The sequence below is a fragment of the Mus caroli genome, unplaced genomic scaffold (assembly GCF_978045245.1).
Source record: "Mus caroli unplaced genomic scaffold, Mus_caroli_1 scaffold_13, whole genome shotgun sequence".
NCBI classification, from domain to species: Eukaryota; Metazoa; Chordata; class Mammalia; order Rodentia; family Muridae; genus Mus; species Mus caroli.
Genome location: NW_028227268.1, coordinates 111,480,716 through 111,498,751, shown reverse-complemented (window position 1 = coordinate 111,498,751; position 18,036 = coordinate 111,480,716). Strand labels below are relative to the sequence as shown.

Below are 18,036 nucleotides of genomic sequence, written 5' to 3'. Positions count from 1 at the left end.
CCACTTTGCTTTGTGAGACAGGTTCTTTGATTTGATCCAGAGCTTATCAATTAGGCTGGGTGCCAGGAGCCCCGAGGTCTGGTTTTGTCCTTAGCACTGGGATTATGAGTGTGTCCTATCACTGGTTTCCCTGGGGGTTCTGGCTTTTTTTTTTTTTTTTTCCTTTTCTTTCTCCAAGACAGATTTCTTTGTGTAGATCACACTAGACTCAAAGTCAGAGATTTGCCTGCCTCTGCCTCCTGAGTGCTGGGGTTAAAAGCATGTGCCACCACTACCCGGTTGTAACACATATCTTTATCTTGTGTTGCAAGCATTTTACTATCTGAGCCATATCTCTCCAGACCAGGCCTGTGATTCTTGGCCAAGGCTGTCTTGGCAAAACTGAACTGGCTCCACACCTTGTCTAATTTACACAGGTACCGGGGATCTGAAATCTGTTTCCCCTGTGCTCACAGCAGGCACTCCTACCCTCTGAACTTACCTGCCCCAAGCCCAGTTTATAGATATCGGCGGGAGCATAAAAAAAAACACGACAGGACACCAAGAACGCTTTATTAATGTTTATTTCTAATAACAAGAAACAGAACATCAGTCCCTTATTTGTACAAAAATACCTGAAAGTTTACAATTAGGTTCACGAGCCAAAGAGCTATATAGCACAAGGTGAAGCAAAGCACGCGGGATAAAGGTTTTGTCTATTAATTAACACCCTCTGCATTCCCTGAAAACGGTTACATGTCAGGTCATTTTACCGGTCACTGCAGTTTGCACTATGACATCACAAATCTACGATGAGCTAGAAGCGCCCTCGGAGGCACAGCGATCGAACAGGCTGTCAGGTATTTAAGTGCAGAAAGGGGAAGACAAAACATCTAAGCTGAGGCACATATTTCTTCAAAGTTTAAGCAAACAAAAAAAGAAAAAAGAAAACACGTTCGAAAACTCTTAACACCTAATAATATAACAGAGTCTACCTATTAAAACACTAAAAACCCAAAGCATTTGGCATTTTCCTTCTCAACATAGTCCAGGTGGTTACACGGAGTTGTCATTTAGAAAAGAAAATCACAGGCAGAGATTACAAAGTCAAACAGGCTCCAAAACAACCCTGAGCTGTCCCCTTTACATTCATGTCAATTAAATACAAAAATAAAAGTCAATTGTCCTTCAGTCTCTGATTAGGGGGGCTGGGAACCCGCTAACCTAGGGACCAGCTGTTTCAGGTGGAATTCCCAGCTGCCTGTGCAAAGGGCTGGCGATCTCGGGGCCACTGAAGTCTGCTACACTCAAGGTGGATGGGTTGCAGCCTTCAACAATTCACTTTGGCAAGGGAAGTACAAAATTCTACGTCAAACCAGCTACGTATAAAATTGTGAACCAGAGTCAAGCCTGTACTTCCTCTTAAATAAAATGCATACTTATAAATATGAGCTACACATCCTAGCTGTCTACTGTTGAGGCAAAAGAGAAATGGATTCTGCATTGTGGGACTGCTCTGTGTAAACTGGAAAAAGAAACCCTAGGGTTGTTTGTTGTCTGTAAAAGTTCTGACCTTAAGTCAGCAAAGAGAAATTAGCACGGTAAAACTGAAATGTCTGTTATCTGTCTGTAAGGGGAAGATCAGTGGGAGCCTGCTGCCAGGTATGAACTTGAGAATTCTCTCATTGTCAACTTAATGATTAACTAGTTTCGAAAGAAAGAGAAATGCATTTGAGCACTTATGCATAAAAAATGGTTAACTAAAAAAAAGTCAAAAAAGATTAAAATGAAAAAAAAGGAAAAAAATTCTTCATTTGTTGTAATAACATCTCGTGGAAACACGGTTGCGTGGTCTGTGAACTACAGTGTTTCTCTACGGTGGGCCAGCTTGCCACTGGCCTGCTTTACAAAGCGCTGTCATATCTATCTTCCACTATGCCGTCAACCGTGGCGAATCAGAAGTGGATCCCTGGGGAGCACTTCAATGAGTCGGGACAGGCAATCTAGTGGCTAACTCAGGTATGTAGCAGACTTTCTGGGTGGTATCAAGAAAGGGAAATGTGTTCACCACCGTTGTCTGTGTGTTTCTCAAGGCAGTCCTGTCTGCTACTCTCATGCCTGATAAATCATCAAGAGGACAACAGAGGGTCCTTCATGGAGCTCAGGGGACCCAATGATAACTCCGGCCACCTTCTGACTCCTCTCTCTCTGACTCCTCTCTCTCGGAGGAGGCAAACATCATGCTCCTAAAATCTGTCCAATGTTCACATCCACTGTGAGGTACTTCTCACCCTAAGCCAGCAGAGGCAAAGCCTCTGCATACCCTGCTCCTGCTGGCTTAGGGGGTTTTCAGTAGGGTGCAGAGGTCATCAAGCTTTCAAAGACTCAAAGCCAGCTTATGCTTGTGCCTCTGCAGTGTTTCCTTCTCTTTATCACCATAGATGCTCAGAGTGACAGAGCACAAGGCCAACAAGTTGGCGTTTTCCTCTTTCGATCCTTTAACCCCACCCCCACCCCACCCCTGTGGGTGAACTGAAATGACTGAGGCTACTGCAGAGGGTAAAGGCAGCGATTATTCTACAACAGTGGGCGGCTGTGAAAATGGGAGGCACAGGGCACCCCAGATGGACTGTGTGGCATCCACAATGAATACCAATGTGTTCCAAGAAGGCTGGCTGACATCAGTCTGAAGCTGAGGTCATGCAGCTGTGCTGTGCTGGGGAACAGTGAGTTTTCTAAAGTAATGAGGTCTCCGGCACTGTGGAGAACGAGACACACTAATAATACATGACCAGACGTCAGCACAACAACAACGATGACCAGACTGTGGCAGCTTGACTGCGTCCACAAAACATGCTAGGTGTCAACTGCGGTTGACACTTTTATCTTATTATTTTATTTTTTAAAAAAAAAAAGCTTTTCAAGTATAATGGGAAGGACTGGAGCCAAATCCACACTGCCGCAACCTGCAGAGAGCAGGATGTTATCTAGAAAACTTTGGGGACCCATTTGTAGGCTAAAGCCTGCCAATTCAAAAATTCTTTGTCTGATCTGAGTTGCAAAGCCACATCCTCTCCTACCATAGGCTGAGTACAACATCGACAACGAAGAAGGAGTGCAAAAAAGTGATCAATACAAAAAGTAAACATCGCGGTTTGAATTGTCAAGGTTATTCCAGGGCAAGAGTTCATTTCCAATCATCTTTCTGCGGTTTTCACCCTATGTGGCCTAATCAAAGTTGTCATTCCAGTTTCTCCCCACACTTGCACTGGATCTCTTCCCTCCCCCAATTTTAAATGGCTGACGCAGAGGGAGGTGGTCCTGTTTGATCCACAGCGGCAAATCTTTGTGAAGTCCAATAACTAATTGATGTAGGTCGGTTGGTACCGATCAAAAAGCCATGTTGTTCTGAGTCCTTGGGTGGGAGTAGGTGTGTGTTCTCACCCTCATGCAGATTCTCTCTTCTCCGTTCCAGTGTTGCTGCCTCCAGCCTCTGTGAGTGGGCAAGGAGGTCATAAGGCCACGCGGATGCAGTGGTGTTTCAGCTTGCAGGGCAGAACACCTTTGTTGAGCTGGTAGAAGTCGACCAGCTGGATCAGATCGGAGAACTTGGTGTTCCCATCATCCAGAGTGAAGAAGGTCTGCCCATCATCCTCGCACTGTGGAGACACAGAAAACATTTGCCGAGTTAGACAGTGTGACCTTGGGGGACAACCTGTGGCCCTGCAGGCAGGGAGAGTTAAACTATATTGGTCAGTCTCATAATTTCCATGCTTTTAAAAAGGAAAGCAAAGGGATGAGGAAGGCGTTCTGTAATAGCACAGTGGAATAGACCAAGGGTAGAACTGTTTCGTGATCCAATGACCAAGTAGACAGAAAACATAAGCTCCCCTTGGGAGCCACTTAGCCATCAGCAAGTTCCTTTAGAATTCTGAGAATTCTGAGCAGTCATCAGACATGAGTATCTACTCAGGTCAGACCATTCCTGTGCTGTAAAGAACCAATGTCAAATCTGCTGTAAGAGTCCAGGAGACCTAGATATTCCCACCTAGCTAGCTACACATAAGCTGAGCTCTCAGGGCAACAGCAGCCTCAGCAACATTCCCTCTTGGGAGTCTCTTGAGAACTGCTTCCCCAGACTTGAGGCCATTGGTGCTTATCTATAAGCTTATGTTTAAATTGGAACCTGCATTAGAAATAGAACCAGGGGACTCAGAAGGGAGGGCTGATTTGAAGGCATCGGTACTTACAGGTAAGATCTGGAAGTTTTTAATCTTCTGGTGATGGCACAGTGTCAGTACGAACGCCTTTGGATTACTCTGGCTGTCACGAAGGAGGAACAGCCTGGGGAGTAGAAAACCAGCAATTTATAATTGATTCCTTTTAAAATCTAAAATGAATTGTCTATATATGAGCATCCATGTATGCATGTGTACACCAGCTGGAAGTGACTGAGAAAAATGGGCTTGCAGCCATGATAATTTGGTGTTCTGGCACATGAGTGCTAGTACCTGAGTGACTTTCAGTGGCTACAGGGGATGCAGCACCCAGAAAGTAGTCTAGAATGTCATTCAACCATTACCTTTCCTACTGACATTTCAGTGAAGAGGTAGAGGGCACATATGCATATAGTTGGCAATAACTTCTGCCCTTAACTTGGCAAGGCCATCATACTTTGCCTCTGAGCTAGTTTCTGCAGGGAATTGAGTCCTCCTGTGAGGCAGAGTATGTGTTCAGCACAGTGAGACCTCAACAGGTCATAGATTCAGTTAGTGCAGTTTTCTTACCCGTCCACGAGACCTTGTTGCTTGATGATCCTGTGAGACTCCTCACGGGAGATACGTCCATGGAACCAATGCTGAGTCCTGTGAATCACTGCAGGAGAGCAAGGATCAGACGGTAAGACATGGCTCCTCTACACTAGAGGACTCTAGACCCAGAGGACTTCTGGACCCTCAAGAGCCCAGAAAGCAACTTTGATAAACTTGGAGCTCAAGTCTAGTAGCGTGGTAGCAGGGGTAGCTCTGCCTGTGCATTATGCACAACTTAAAGAGGCCCAGAGAGCAGGGTTCTTCCTTGCCTTTACAGATGTGCTTACCTGCATTCAGAGTAGAAGGATGAAGTGGGCTTTGGCTGCTTAGGATATTCATCCGTGTGCTCCGCTTCTGCAAAAGAAATGCTTACATCAGCAAAGATGAGTTGACATCCCAAGTCACCTACTGTCCAGGACAGGGTGGCTGAGCATTGTCCCCTAACCCTTAGCCTCCAAAGACACTACCTGACTATGGAGAACAAAGAGGCTACTGGCCAAAATGGTAAATAGAATACATTTTGGTTATTTCTAGCCAACTGAGGCTGTAGTAACATGTTTCTTATCCAGAATACTTAGGATGCAAATCCTGGAGACTCAGCAGAGCAGCCCAGGTTAGCACTTTAAGCTCTGACAGTTCTCAGATCACTGACTGCTCTCCTGAGTCCCTGTACTGAAGACTTTTGCCCCTTTCCCACACTATGGATGAAGGACTGGGAATGTCTTCTAAGCAGAGCTCCGGGCAGGTGTTCTGCACATGGGCTTTAAATTTCAGGGAAACCTGAGATGTGAGATAATCTTTCCATCTGCAGATTCAGCACTTGAGCTTAGAGAGAACTGTTCCCCGTGGAGTCCTCACGTGAACGTCTGGCCCCGTGCCCTCTACAAACAGCCACTATTAATTTATCAGCAGGAACAGCTCAGGATAGACTGGAAGGCTGACAATATGGTGGACCTTTGGGGCCAGCTGCTTCCTGCACTTATTCCCATACTCCCTTCCACCAACACCAGGAGAGCCATTCTCCTGGTATAACTTGGGTATATGTGTGTAAACAGTTCCAACTAGACTGGGGTTAGTGCCTTACACGCCAGGCATGGCCCTCTTCCAGGGCAGCACTCTGGGCTTCAGCCGGGTTATCGATCACTCTTCCGATTTGTCCAGAAAAATCCATGGCCACAAGAGAATTCTCAGAAACACTGCGCTGCAAAGCAAAGGCCACAGATTCTAAGATACAGGGGAATCAGCCAGGGCAACATGTCAGAGACAACCCTCCCACCATGAAACAATCATAAAACACCAGGAAGGGTGCTACAGAATTCTCTGTTTTAGGCTGAGTTATCTAAATGGGACCACACTAAAAATGGCTTTGGGCTTTGTTTAAAAACAAGGAAAGGAAAGAAGGAAGGTTGATCATCTCCAACTCTTCACTGAAGACCATGCTTAGGGGCATTAGTTTAGGGGAGTAGACACAAGACTCTTCTATGATATAGCTTGTGCTCTTTCCTGGGAATAAGTACCAAAGAGTCTTTAAAATCACATTTTGATAATAAAAGTGTGGCTCTGTGCTTTTGGGGAGCAGGAGTGGTTATACTCTCAGTATCTTCATTAGAGAATGACTTCAGCATCCATGGGTTCCAAAACAAAAGCCAAAAGTATGGCATGCTGCAATGAGGTTCCCACAGCCTTGACTGTTAAGGGTCCACTTACCATAGGTGCATTGAAAGGAGGGGGCAGACCCTTCCTCTGTGGGATGCGATAGTTTTGGTACAGGAGCATTCCATACTGAAGAGGAAAGACTAGAGTCAGTACCAGCACCTGAGAGCTCCCACAGCCCCAGCCCACAGCAAACCCCACAGCTGGGAGAGCAGTGCTGATACCCAAGAGCCAAGTACTCTGTCAAAGGTCCCCCACCCCACCCCCATGAGTGTAACAGGCTGAGGATGGTGCACATCTGTTCAGTTCTGCCTCAGAACTTCTATCTTGGAAGAGAGGGGTGCTGACGGGAGAGGGAAACACACAGGGCAAAAACACAGTTCATAATCCCAAGGTCAAGAATAATTGCCTTTCCTGAGTTCTGTATGAGTCAAATAGTGGTCTACTGCATTTGCCACTACCTATTTTAATGATCGATACACTATCATCAGCCCCACTTTACAGATAATGGCACAGAAACACAAAGGAAGGAAGCAAGTGACTCAAAGTGACAAGAATAAGCACTGAGGACCTGGTACACACAGCCAGTTCTAAAGCTGGTCTCCAGAGGTCAGAGGTTTCATATACTTTAAACAGCCCCCAAGCCAGTCCCAAACCATTGATTCAGAACACCAAATTAGAAAATTATGATAGCAAGCGAGCAGGCACCAAGGAGAGGAAATAAAGTTATGAAGTGGGTACACCATCCTCTTGTCCTTCCTTCATGAGACACAAGCTTTCTTGCAGCTTTTGGTTGTATAGGAACACTCCTCCCTAAAGTACAAACATGTACAACATGACAAAACTATTCTTCATGAGTATAAGTCTACTCCTGTGACAGGAGAAGAGAGGGGACAGGTCAAGACAAGTGTTTGAAGGTGAAAATCACCAAGAATTCCTTCTGATTGCTGAAAAGATACCAAACTATAGAGTCAAGAATATATAAATCAGACACATCACGAGAAAACTGCTAAAAAACAGAAAAAAAAAATCAAAACAAAAATGGTTGACATTTTTACATAAATGAGAGCCACAAGACAAAGGATAGTGAGAAATTACTGCTACTAGTGAGTTGTTCCCTCAATACTGTAGGCAGGACTAAGAGTTTCTAGGGTCCATATTATAGTTTGAGTTCATCTAGTTCCAGAAAAGAATACACGTTCAGGGGAAAATTCATGGTGCAAATATGCAGATGATTAAAATAGAATCTGAATATACAAAACACAGCCACAGGTTGTCTTAGGGATTTAAATATGCAGAGAATGATTATGCACAACATGAACATTTCAGATTGGGCACGGAGAAAACTCTCATGTCAGCCTGACTGTGGCGAAGGGATCAAGTAACATGGCTTTTTAGTAAGTTAAAAAGATGCATGTTGCTGCACTGGGCTACCCACTGGAGAGCAGTGGCCTCTGAGTCATAAGAATGGCCAGACTGATAATACGTGCTTAACTGGGGCCCTAGGCCAGACCACAAAGTCTATGTTAAGAATGTGAGTCATGCTGCCTCTGGGGCCATGCTAGGGACTAAGGCTGGCCACATAAATGATGGGCCTATATGGCCAACAATGCATGGAAACTGGGGTCTACCCTAAGGCTTGGGTGAGCTTCCCTGGTCAGTAAAGCTTTGGGTAAACTATCATACATTTTTGTCAGTAGGTTTAAGTACTGTGTGTGTGTGTGTGTATAATTCTATATATACATACACCTGACTCCTCTCTTCTGGATTACATTCAGGCCGTTAACTCACACCTATTTTCCCTTTCACTATAATAATGCATAAGAGCTTTGCTGAATTTGTAACCCTAGCTCATTAATGGGGGGTGGGGGAATCTAGAGTGCACAACACCAAGTGACACTCCAACTAAGAAACTCTAAAATATGTACTCTTTTAAGAAACAATACTGCGTCTCAAGTAGAAAATCCCAAATTTGATTTTAGGATTGAATGATAGGCCTGTGTTAAAACCTAGGTAGGTGCGTAAAATTACTCCAGGCCATGTGCAAAATATATGCATGAAACAAATATATCTCATGTTTAGACAGATATTCCTGGGTCAGCAAAAGCCAAAGTGTGTCTGGTGCCAAGTACTTTGGAGAAGGGTCTTTCCACCTGGGACTGTACAAGTTTGGGATCTAATACTCTTCAATTTCCCGTTCTCTTGCCATGTCCCTTCCTTGTTACTTGGCTTGAATGTTGTTTTCAAGACACTTAGTTCACTAACTTGAAGCTGTATTTCTTTTTTCTTTTAAAACACGTACTCAACATTAAAAATTTGTCTCTGAAATTCTGCTGTAATTTCAATCTGTGGTACTTTCATAACTCAACTGACATACTTTCTGATTTCCTTTTGCCTTCTCTCCTTGACCTATGAATTATTTTAAATAGATCGTTTCTATAAGTAGGTATAAAATTATACTTTATTTGCATTGGATTTTTAATGCGCTTTTTAAAAATCTCAGTTACTAAGGAAGTAGACTGTTTTCACATTTATTGTTTTTAAAGACTACAAATTCACACTTTGTACTTAAGACTATAAGGCCCTACATGGTGGTAGTTGTATTCACACACCCTCTTTAAGTTGTTAAGCCATTAGCATTTATGTACCAGCTGTCTATAGAGTTCCCTTCTTTCATTTCCCTTTTATTTTAGTTGACTGGGCTTTAAAGATACATGTATAGTCCAATTAATGTTATTTCCTTTGTGTGCCCTAACAATGTTTCCTGCTTCATTGCCATGTAGCCTTTCACTTCCTATTCACATCAAATTAAATGTGACTCTCCCAAACAGTAGAGGATTAAGGTAACAGTGGACTGTTTTGTTTCTTTGTGTAAAGAGACAACAGCCATGTCTCCACATTCAGAACTTGCCATGTTAAGAAATATCTTTCTGGGCTGGCGAGACGCCTCTGAGAGTAAAGGTGCTTGTCCCCAAGCCTGGATTTGGTCCCCAGAACCCACATGGTGAAGGAGAAGACTACCCCAAGTTGTCCTCTGACCTCCATACACATGACCACACACATTCCCCTAAGGAAACTAATTAATAAATTAACATAATAAAGAACCATAAGCACATCAATAAAGTTCACAGGAGTTTAACATTACAAATGGGGTTGAGTTTGGGGATCTAATGAAAGGAATCCATTTGCTTTGTGAATCTATTGTGCATTGACAGATTCCCTTTATTACCTAGTTTCCATTCTAGCCATTAACCCTGGAAGACCCAAAACCTTGAATAAAGGGACAGACTTTTCCTTACTAACTCAGTGAGACACATAGGTTCTTAAGTGAGGTGGTAGGCAAGTTTACTGCTTTATGCAAGGGTAAAAAAAAAGGTTTAGAATCCTGGTCAAAGAATGCTTCAGAGAATGCACCTCAACTCCAGGAATACAAGACAAATTTAAAGAGATAGTCCTTAAACAGAAGGGGACTGTAATCTCATGGGAGGCATACCCTACTTAGCATAGATGTTGAGCAGAAGCAATCTATGAAGTACAACTATGCTCAACCATTCCATTGGCCCTGGGATTAGATGGCTCATGTTCCCAGTTCAGAAGTGGCAAAAGTCATTATAGGCTTGAACATTTAACTGGGGCTGTGAGACAGTTAGTCTTATCCCTTCTTCAGGTCATGGAAACCCAGTATGTAGCTACTTCCCTTGCCAAGTTCTAGCAGGCCAAGGGTAAGAAGTAAGTCTTTACTGTTACAAGCCACTGAGACTGGAGATGCCTCCTAATTTATAATACTCTAATATGTCACATTAAAAAAAAAAGGCCTTTTATTTGCTTGTTATATTGGGCAGTTACAGATTCTGCCCTGAAATGGGGAAAAATTCTGCTATAAAAATCTTTGAAAAACACTAGCATTGGCCTCTTTTGGGGGGAAAAATGCAAGGAAAGGCCTAAACCCACAATGCTTACATTTTAGATATGATATGACAAAGAAATACCTTTGGGGGAAGGGAAAACTTCCAGCTGCCTAAGGTTTGCACAATTGATTTACCAAATTAAGATAACTACCATCTATGCACAAAAATTACCTGAAACCTTTCACTTGGTCCCAATAAGTTATAAAACAAAGAATATTTTAACCTTAGGTAAGGAGCCGTCAGCTCCGACTGAAGGACTGCAAAGCTGTACTTTCCCTATGAGCACAAGTGGCTTGAGATCCAATCCATCCTACCAGCCTTATCTTTTATGTTTGCCATGGACAGGAGACACCTCCTTTCAGTAGCTGAGACGGCCTCTGTGGAACCTGGGAAGGAGTGCTTGCACCCCAGGGGAGCTCTCTTAAGGAGAGGCAGAGGACACTAAGCTACCCAAGTCATTCTGTGGTTCTTAGTCTGCGCTCTCCCTAGCAGTTTTCTTGTTGGGCGGGCTAGGCAGGGCAAGGCTTCTCTGACCTCTTTACACCCAGTGCAGTCTTTTGTTCTGCATAACCTTCTCACTGCTGAGAGGACTTTGATCCCTGCATTTAGCTGCTTCAGAGCACTGCCCTGAATTTCTTTGTTTCCAACATGCTGGTCCTACTGTCAAAGTGCTTTTGCAGAGGAGGCTCCTCATGCCTCTTGGTGGTCTGCTGTCTTGCAGAACATGAACCTAATTGCCTTTTCAGGGTAGGTAATTTAAAACCAAAGCAACCACAATGACAGGCTCTTGTGCTGACTCAGCAAGACATTTTTGTGGGGGGAATTTTTACATCAGTTTAAGAAACTTTCAGAAAAGGAGGGAGAATAGGAGAAGTAGGTAACTGTTACAACTTTCTAACCCTCTAGTACAGTCCTGTGTCCAAGAAATGATGAAGAACAAAATCTGACCCTACCCTTATACCCCGCTTATACCCTGCTTTGTCCACTAAGTAAATCTGTACCACTGAGCACAGCAATGCTTTTCTCCTACACAAAAATGAAGGACATCCTAATATTGTTATATACTTATTTTTAAACTAATAGTTTTTCTAGAACATTGATCAGCTTTTTTTTTTTTTTTTTTTTTTTTTTTTTTTAAAGAAAGGGTTTCTGTGTAAAGTCTAAGCTGGCCTGAAACTTAACAATCTTCCTCCCTCTAACTGCTAGGACTCTAGGCATGCGTACCACACCTAGAAATCTCATTATTTTAACACATTCAAAGTATTCCTTTCACAGCTGGCTTATACCCTGACAGTCTGATGACAGACTTTGAACAGGCTTAAAACTGAGAGTTGTCTACTGAAGGGGAAATTTCTTACCCCTTGATGTTAGAGGACATTTGGAAACATCTAGAGGCATTTTTGGCTGTCTCCACTGATTGGGGGCATCTTGTAGGAGAGACCTACAATGCACAGATCTCTGTCTTTAGCCAAAAAAGGATCAGTTTCCATCAATACTTGATATTGCTTAAGTTGGAAAACCTGGTTCTACCCTTTCTGAGATCTTAGATCTGAAGAAGAATATACAACTACAGTTGGTAAATCACATTTGGTAGAAATGCCATAGCATTTTTGTGTCAGAATAGACCCACATCCAGCTGCTTGTTCTGCGTGAGATACAGCCAACTGCAGCGTTGAGTCCTCTACCTTGAGCAGTCTGAAGGCAGTCATCCAGCAAGTACGGATCTGCTCATCTTCGGCACAGAGCAGACGAAGCTCCTTCATCTCGGTCTTCGCTTTATTTGGCTATAGGAGAAACAGAAAGCGACCAGTGAAACAGTGCGAACTCATACACTCAATGTGAGAGAAGGCTGTCCTCAAGCCTCAGAAGCCAGGACACCACGGTGAGATCCAAGTACAACTAGTCACTGGTTATCTGTGCAAAGGCAAGGAAGCTGACCTAGCTCCCACCTCCCAGGTATCCATGAAGATTAAGTAAATGACAGTGACTATAAAATGATAACAGGTCATAAATAAGAGTACAGGAGACAGTAGTCACCACTATGATCAACACTGCCACAATCTCACCAAGAGGAAAATTAACATGATCTTGGCTGTGGTGTATGTGCATGTATGTGCAAGTATGCATTGCTTGTACCTATGTACACATTCACATCTGTGTGTTGTGACTATAGGCATGCATCTCTATCAATGTGTCAGTGTTCTCATGAATACACAGAGTGGGTAGGGAGTATTGTGGTCAATCCTCACGACACACAGACAGTACACTCAGTAGGTGCAAACAATCAGGTGTCAGGTCAGCAGTTCCCTCCTTCCCCTTCTTAACCAGCTTCTGTCTCTCCTCATTATGACCAGGGAAAAGCTGTAGCTGGTGCAGGAGGCTAATGGCTACCTGGCCTTAAGTCACGGAGGCCTCTTAGTGTTTCTGGGCTATTTAAAAAGAACAACAACAACAACCCACATCAAATCATAAGTACACAATGAGGCCAGTGTGAAAAAGAAAAAAAAAAAAAGGTTTCTGTTTAGAGTAGAAGGATCTACAACCAAATAGATACTGGCCAGGAGAAAACTCCTTCGCACAACTCCCAGTCCCAGCCCGAGTACCTTGATGCACATCCCATGTTCATTGGGCGCGTTGTACTGCTTCTTTCCAGCAATCAGGTAGAAGATGCTGCTTTCTTCCAGGTCAGCCAGCAGCTGCAGGTGTCTGGGTTCCTGCAAAACAGCAGTTAAGTGAACTGTGAGGTCACATTTTCTGGAAAAAAAGTCTATAGTGCTATAAGCTCACTTTTCCCCCTGGTCACACACACAGAACTGAAAGGTCATCTTGAAATCTCAACAGCATAAACCACAAATGCCAGCTTTGTGTTACAATAGACTCACTTTGTTTTTATGAACTATGCAATTCTTAAAATTTGCTCCAGCAGAGTGAAAACCATATTTTGCTTATGAATACAGGACAACAATCCAGTACCTATCCTATGGCCAGGTAGGATCTAATTTCCAAATTATGAAAACCAAGTATGCCCCTGCATTGACTGAGTCAGCCAGGAGGGTCTATATTCAGCCCACAGTAGGGATCTAGGGCTGACCATCCTAGAAGCTGCCGTGTGTTTCCATCCAATTTCTGATAGACCAGTACACTGGTCCCTGTGTGTACAGTTATTATATAAATTGACTATTAATTAGTTAAAAGAGGTTCAGGGGCTTTTAAAAATTAAGCCCAAGTCCACAGCGAGAACACCTAGTACAGGGAAAGGTGGAGTGTTCTAAAACTTACTTTTGAAGTCCCCTTGGTGGAGTAATAGAGGCCAGATCTGCGCAGGCACACATACAGCTTCTTCCAAGACTTGCGTCCTACCTCTTTCACCTGCAAGAACCCCTGGATCTCAGGGCAGCTGCTGGTGTTCAGAAAATTCTGTGAAGGAATAAATTTTTAAAATTAGGCAATATGCACATAAAATAACAAAAGCAGATTACATATAACTGACATTTTCTGAATCATTAAAATACTTTGGGGAAGCTTAGGCAAAATTTTCTTCCTTCAAACTTCTTAAAATCCCAACAGAACTGGTATTGTATAGAACACAGCAATGTTGGAATAGAAAGAAGCAAATGGCTCCCACTACGGTGTAGTAGGAATGCTGCTACTTTCTTTAGAAGATGGAGCATTTCGGGAATCTGCTCCTTGTCAACTTTCCAGCCAGTTTATTTCAGCAAGAATGCAGTGTTTGCTTAGTACCTGCAGAAGCTGCGCCTGGCCACCGTTGGCCTGCTGGCACCAATTGACCATCTGATCCGGGAAGAAGTTCTGAGAAACAAGGAGAAACAAGGGTATTATAGACACATGTCTGCCAATATTAAAATTTCTCCAGGTATGATATAATTTGTATTTTAGGTAACAGTCCTTCTCATTCTTTTATCAAAACTTGTACAAAAGAAAACCAAAAGCAAGTGAATAAATAACAGCATGGTGATGGTAGTTCTTCTGAATTACCCAGAACTATTACATTTCTTTCTTTTCAAGAAAACAGTGAAGTGGGACTGGAACCAGAAGTGGACACTGGTCTTCCCTAGCTGACCGTTAGTCTGCTTGGTGGCTCAGGAAAAGACCAAAGGCTCAGAAGTCATGAATGCCCCTTTCCTACTGTGTCACCTGATAGGCACCTCCCCACAAAGGGAAACAAAATTAAGGAGTTGATGTCAGCATACCAACATACAATGAAGAAAGTATCTGGTATTTGCTGAATATTTGATTAATTTGTTCTAGTGTTACAATCTCTACCCTTGTAGGAAGGAGATGGTCGCCATGACATCTGGTGACGATTGGGTTGTGAGGCCTGTTTAATTAAATAGTGACTCAGCTTCTTAAAACCACGTACCCATGAGTCTCAGCTTGTCACCTGACAATCAGGTTTTATTCAACCCAAGTATAAACTCCCAAGATTTCAGGAGACTTACCACTGGATTCTTAAAGAACTCGTACTTCGCATAATTCTTTCTGAATAAGAATTTGCTCTCACTTGGCATGGTGCTCTCCACTTGGACCACAATCTCATGGTCCTCCAGGCACCTCTCTGTAGGGAGAACCATCACATGTGAGGTAAGACAGAACCTTCAAGGCCATTTCACAAGGTCAAGAGCTGTTGTTAAACACTAAGATGATTCTGTCAGGAACAACACTAAATTTTACTCTCTTTAATTTGCTGATGGGTATCTAAAAGAGGTCTTAAAATTCACTAAAATGCAAAGTTCGGGTTAGTACTGGCATGTATGTATTTCTTTTACAATTGGAATTGTCACAACATTAATGAGAGAGTCCAAATGATTTTGCCCTTACACTACAAAATTTCAACTTTCATTTAAAGGCAAAGGAAAGGCAAAGACAGCAAGCAGGTAAGGAGAACCTGCAAGAGGCAGGGCAGATAGGACCACAGGGCATACAGGTGGTAAGACCAGGGAGACACCATAAGCAATGGGATATACAAGGTACTCATTGTTTATACCTAGCTAGTCAGCACTGGCCATATCGTGGAATGAAGGCAGCAGCTGGATTATCCACCTCTTGCCTTCACCAGGTAGATTATACACACTTCTTAGAACACCTTATGTAAGGATCCAGAAAGGCTAGCTAGTCCCTTTCTGAACCTCTGCTTTTACAGAGAGCATGAAGGACTCAGCCTGCTCCCTGCTGATATTCAAAACATGTTCAGAGGAGAATGTGCCTTTTTTCTGTGGAATGGAGATCAGAGTTCCTCCTACAGAGCTTCTGAACAGGATAAACTGTATCAACAAGTCCACCCCAGGCTACAATGTGTGACCTGATGCCAGCTAGGCATTCACAGTTTAAGTGAACACGGGCATTCTCTATCTTGAGTCCCTACCACCTCTCATGAAGCCAGGGCTGAATATCTAGAAAAATCTCATCTTTGAAGGAAGGGAGACCCTTAGGAAAAGCCACTTTAAAGGGTCACAGGATTGGTAGAGAGAATTTCAGTTTACAAAGGAGAACTATGGCTACAGGCACTGCTCTACGAGGACCGTTCCCAAGAGCAGTTTCTGAGCCAACACATCTTAGCTTCCATTTTGATACTGCGAGAAGGGGACATCTTGGCAGAAACATATTTAAAAGCAAGATCTGTTCCCACTGGCAGTTACAAATCTCATAGGGCATAAAAAGCCATGCTTGATGCAAACCTATAATAGTTTCCATTTACTTCTATCTGGGAGAATTCTCCCTGGAACACATGAACGATTATGTTTATACAAGGGTTATATTTCCTCAAGACATATGCGAACAACCACATATAACTTAAGCATTGACTAAAAACTGATGCATGGTTTAAAAAAAACAGCCAGGCTTAAGTTCATTCATTTTAAACAGACTTCCTCGTCCAAAAACACATCAGCGAATTCCATCAGGAGCTTTATTCAGAGAAAATATTCTAAAAGAACTTAACAAAGCTCAACAAACCCAGTAACCTGGAGGTGGTGGTTTTACAGGATAAAATATTTTCACCATTTAAAAAACAGTAAAACAGAGAGGTAGCAGCCACCCTAGTAAGAACGCAGTGGCTAGCTCTAAACCAAAAAGTGTTGTGTTTTCTAAAGACCCCTGAGGAGGCACAAGGACCCTGTGGGGAGCTTTCTAGCTAAGGCCAATGCTGTGGTCTCTATAGCTCTGATCCTTAACAGCAGCTGCCCGGGAGAGGTCCTGGGGAAGCTGCACACATACTGCACGTACACAGGGGAGGGCTTGCTGCCTGGGAAGGAGGCAGGGGAAACTGGGCCCCACTGTGGTTTCAGGTAACCAGCGACTGCCAAGCTAGCCCATACAGCCCTGAAGGATCATGCTTTCCCCCTGCTCGTCTGTGGACCCCAGAGGGGCCTCACTGTGGCTCCTCATGCAAACCAGCTGCAACTCTAGTTTCCTTTCCCAGGAAGCTGGGAAATGGTGGAGAAACCAAGCTGAGCCCTTGTTCAGGGCTTTGTAGCTGGTGGCCTCAGGCTGCTGTGGAATGCCTCTAGGCATGGATTTATCACTGACTGTTTCCACACATGGGATGGAGGCTGAGGTAGGGGATTCTTATGAGAAGTGCTCATCAACATGACAGCATATGAAAGAACAACAGGGCTGGGGAATCAGCGCCTCCCTTCCCCCCTCCAGAAACTGCAAGACACAGAACATGTTTACCAATTGCTAGGTATTTTGTGAAAGATGGTGCCTCAGAGGTAGATTGCTAGAAGCAGGTGACACTGGGGACTGGAGGAACCATGGGCTTCTGGCTCCTAGCTTTCACCTCTGCTTACCCACAGGTACAAGGAAGACAGGGCAAGAACACTCCTGTTACTGCTTCTCCATCAGTCCACAGTAACCATAGTAGGTCATTATAGACTCTTCTAGTGAAAAGGGAGCTGGGTCGCACGAGCGATCTTTGCAACTGTGTCTACCTAAAAGACTTTAACTTCTGGGTAAGTTTCCAGTAGATCAGCTGCTAAAATCAGCATAGTAATTGTTTTGAAGACCTTAATTTGAGGTCATCTATGAACTAAAACTATCAGAATGCTACCCTTATGCTCCCATTTGTCATAGTTTTGGGTCATAATCTGTTTTAGAATTTGCCCGAAAGACTTGTACATTGTGCTATTTCCCTGTGTGTCCTCCTCTCTAATAAGAAGGCTCAATATAGAATTGCCCAAGAGAGTTATTTCCATGGAGACGGTGAGTCCCAGGAATGTAGGGCAGGGTGGTGCTACACTGAGTATAGGTGAGGCCCCACGCCTCAGGCCAGGACCCAGAAACTCACCCTAGAGCAACATCCATTACAAAGAGCCTCCCACAGGCCTGTGGTTCAGCCCACAGCAGCAGGGTGGCTGATTCTGAGGAGGGCTTTCTGAGAGGAACCACAGAGTGAGCGCCACATCTCTCCACTAGTAGGACCCTGACAAGAGACCACTGTGCAACCTTGGCAGAAACAGGGTTTCCTTTTAAAGGGCTAATTAGCTATATTCCTTGTTTTAATTAAATGATAGGTTGAATCAACAACACCACACACACACACACACACACACACACACACAGAGAGAGAGAGAGAGATAAAGAGAGAAGAGAGAGAATTGGAAGGCAGGACTGAAGCTCCTGTTGGAGTTGCTCTCCAAGATGTAGCCTAGGTGGTGAGTGTTTTA

At 43.6% G+C, this 18,036-nt stretch overlaps 1 protein-coding gene across 6 annotated transcripts in view; it reads right to left on the bottom strand.

The window, feature by feature from the left end:
* Positions 1–545: 545 nt before the first annotated feature.
* Positions 546–18,036, bottom strand: part of Grb10 (growth factor receptor bound protein 10) — a 104,466-nt gene continuing 86,975 nt past the window's right edge. For all 6 annotated transcript variants that reach the window (XM_021177707.2, XM_029483452.2, XM_029483449.2 and 3 more), the window contains 11 exons: positions 14,812–14,927; positions 14,093–14,161; positions 13,631–13,768; positions 12,955–13,065; positions 12,037–12,135; positions 6,498–6,572; positions 5,875–5,991; positions 5,078–5,144; positions 4,767–4,854; positions 4,230–4,323; positions 546–3,638 (listed from right to left, as the gene is read on the bottom strand). In XM_021177707.2, the coding sequence (XP_021033366.1) occupies positions 3,492–3,638; positions 4,230–4,323; positions 4,767–4,854; positions 5,078–5,144; positions 5,875–5,991; positions 6,498–6,572; positions 12,037–12,135; positions 12,955–13,065; positions 13,631–13,768; positions 14,093–14,161; positions 14,812–14,927 (1,121 nt within the window). In that variant the 3' untranslated portion in view covers positions 546–3,491. The remainder of the gene's footprint in view (positions 3,639–4,229; positions 4,324–4,766; positions 4,855–5,077; positions 5,145–5,874; positions 5,992–6,497; positions 6,573–12,036; positions 12,136–12,954; positions 13,066–13,630; positions 13,769–14,092; positions 14,162–14,811; positions 14,928–18,036) is intronic.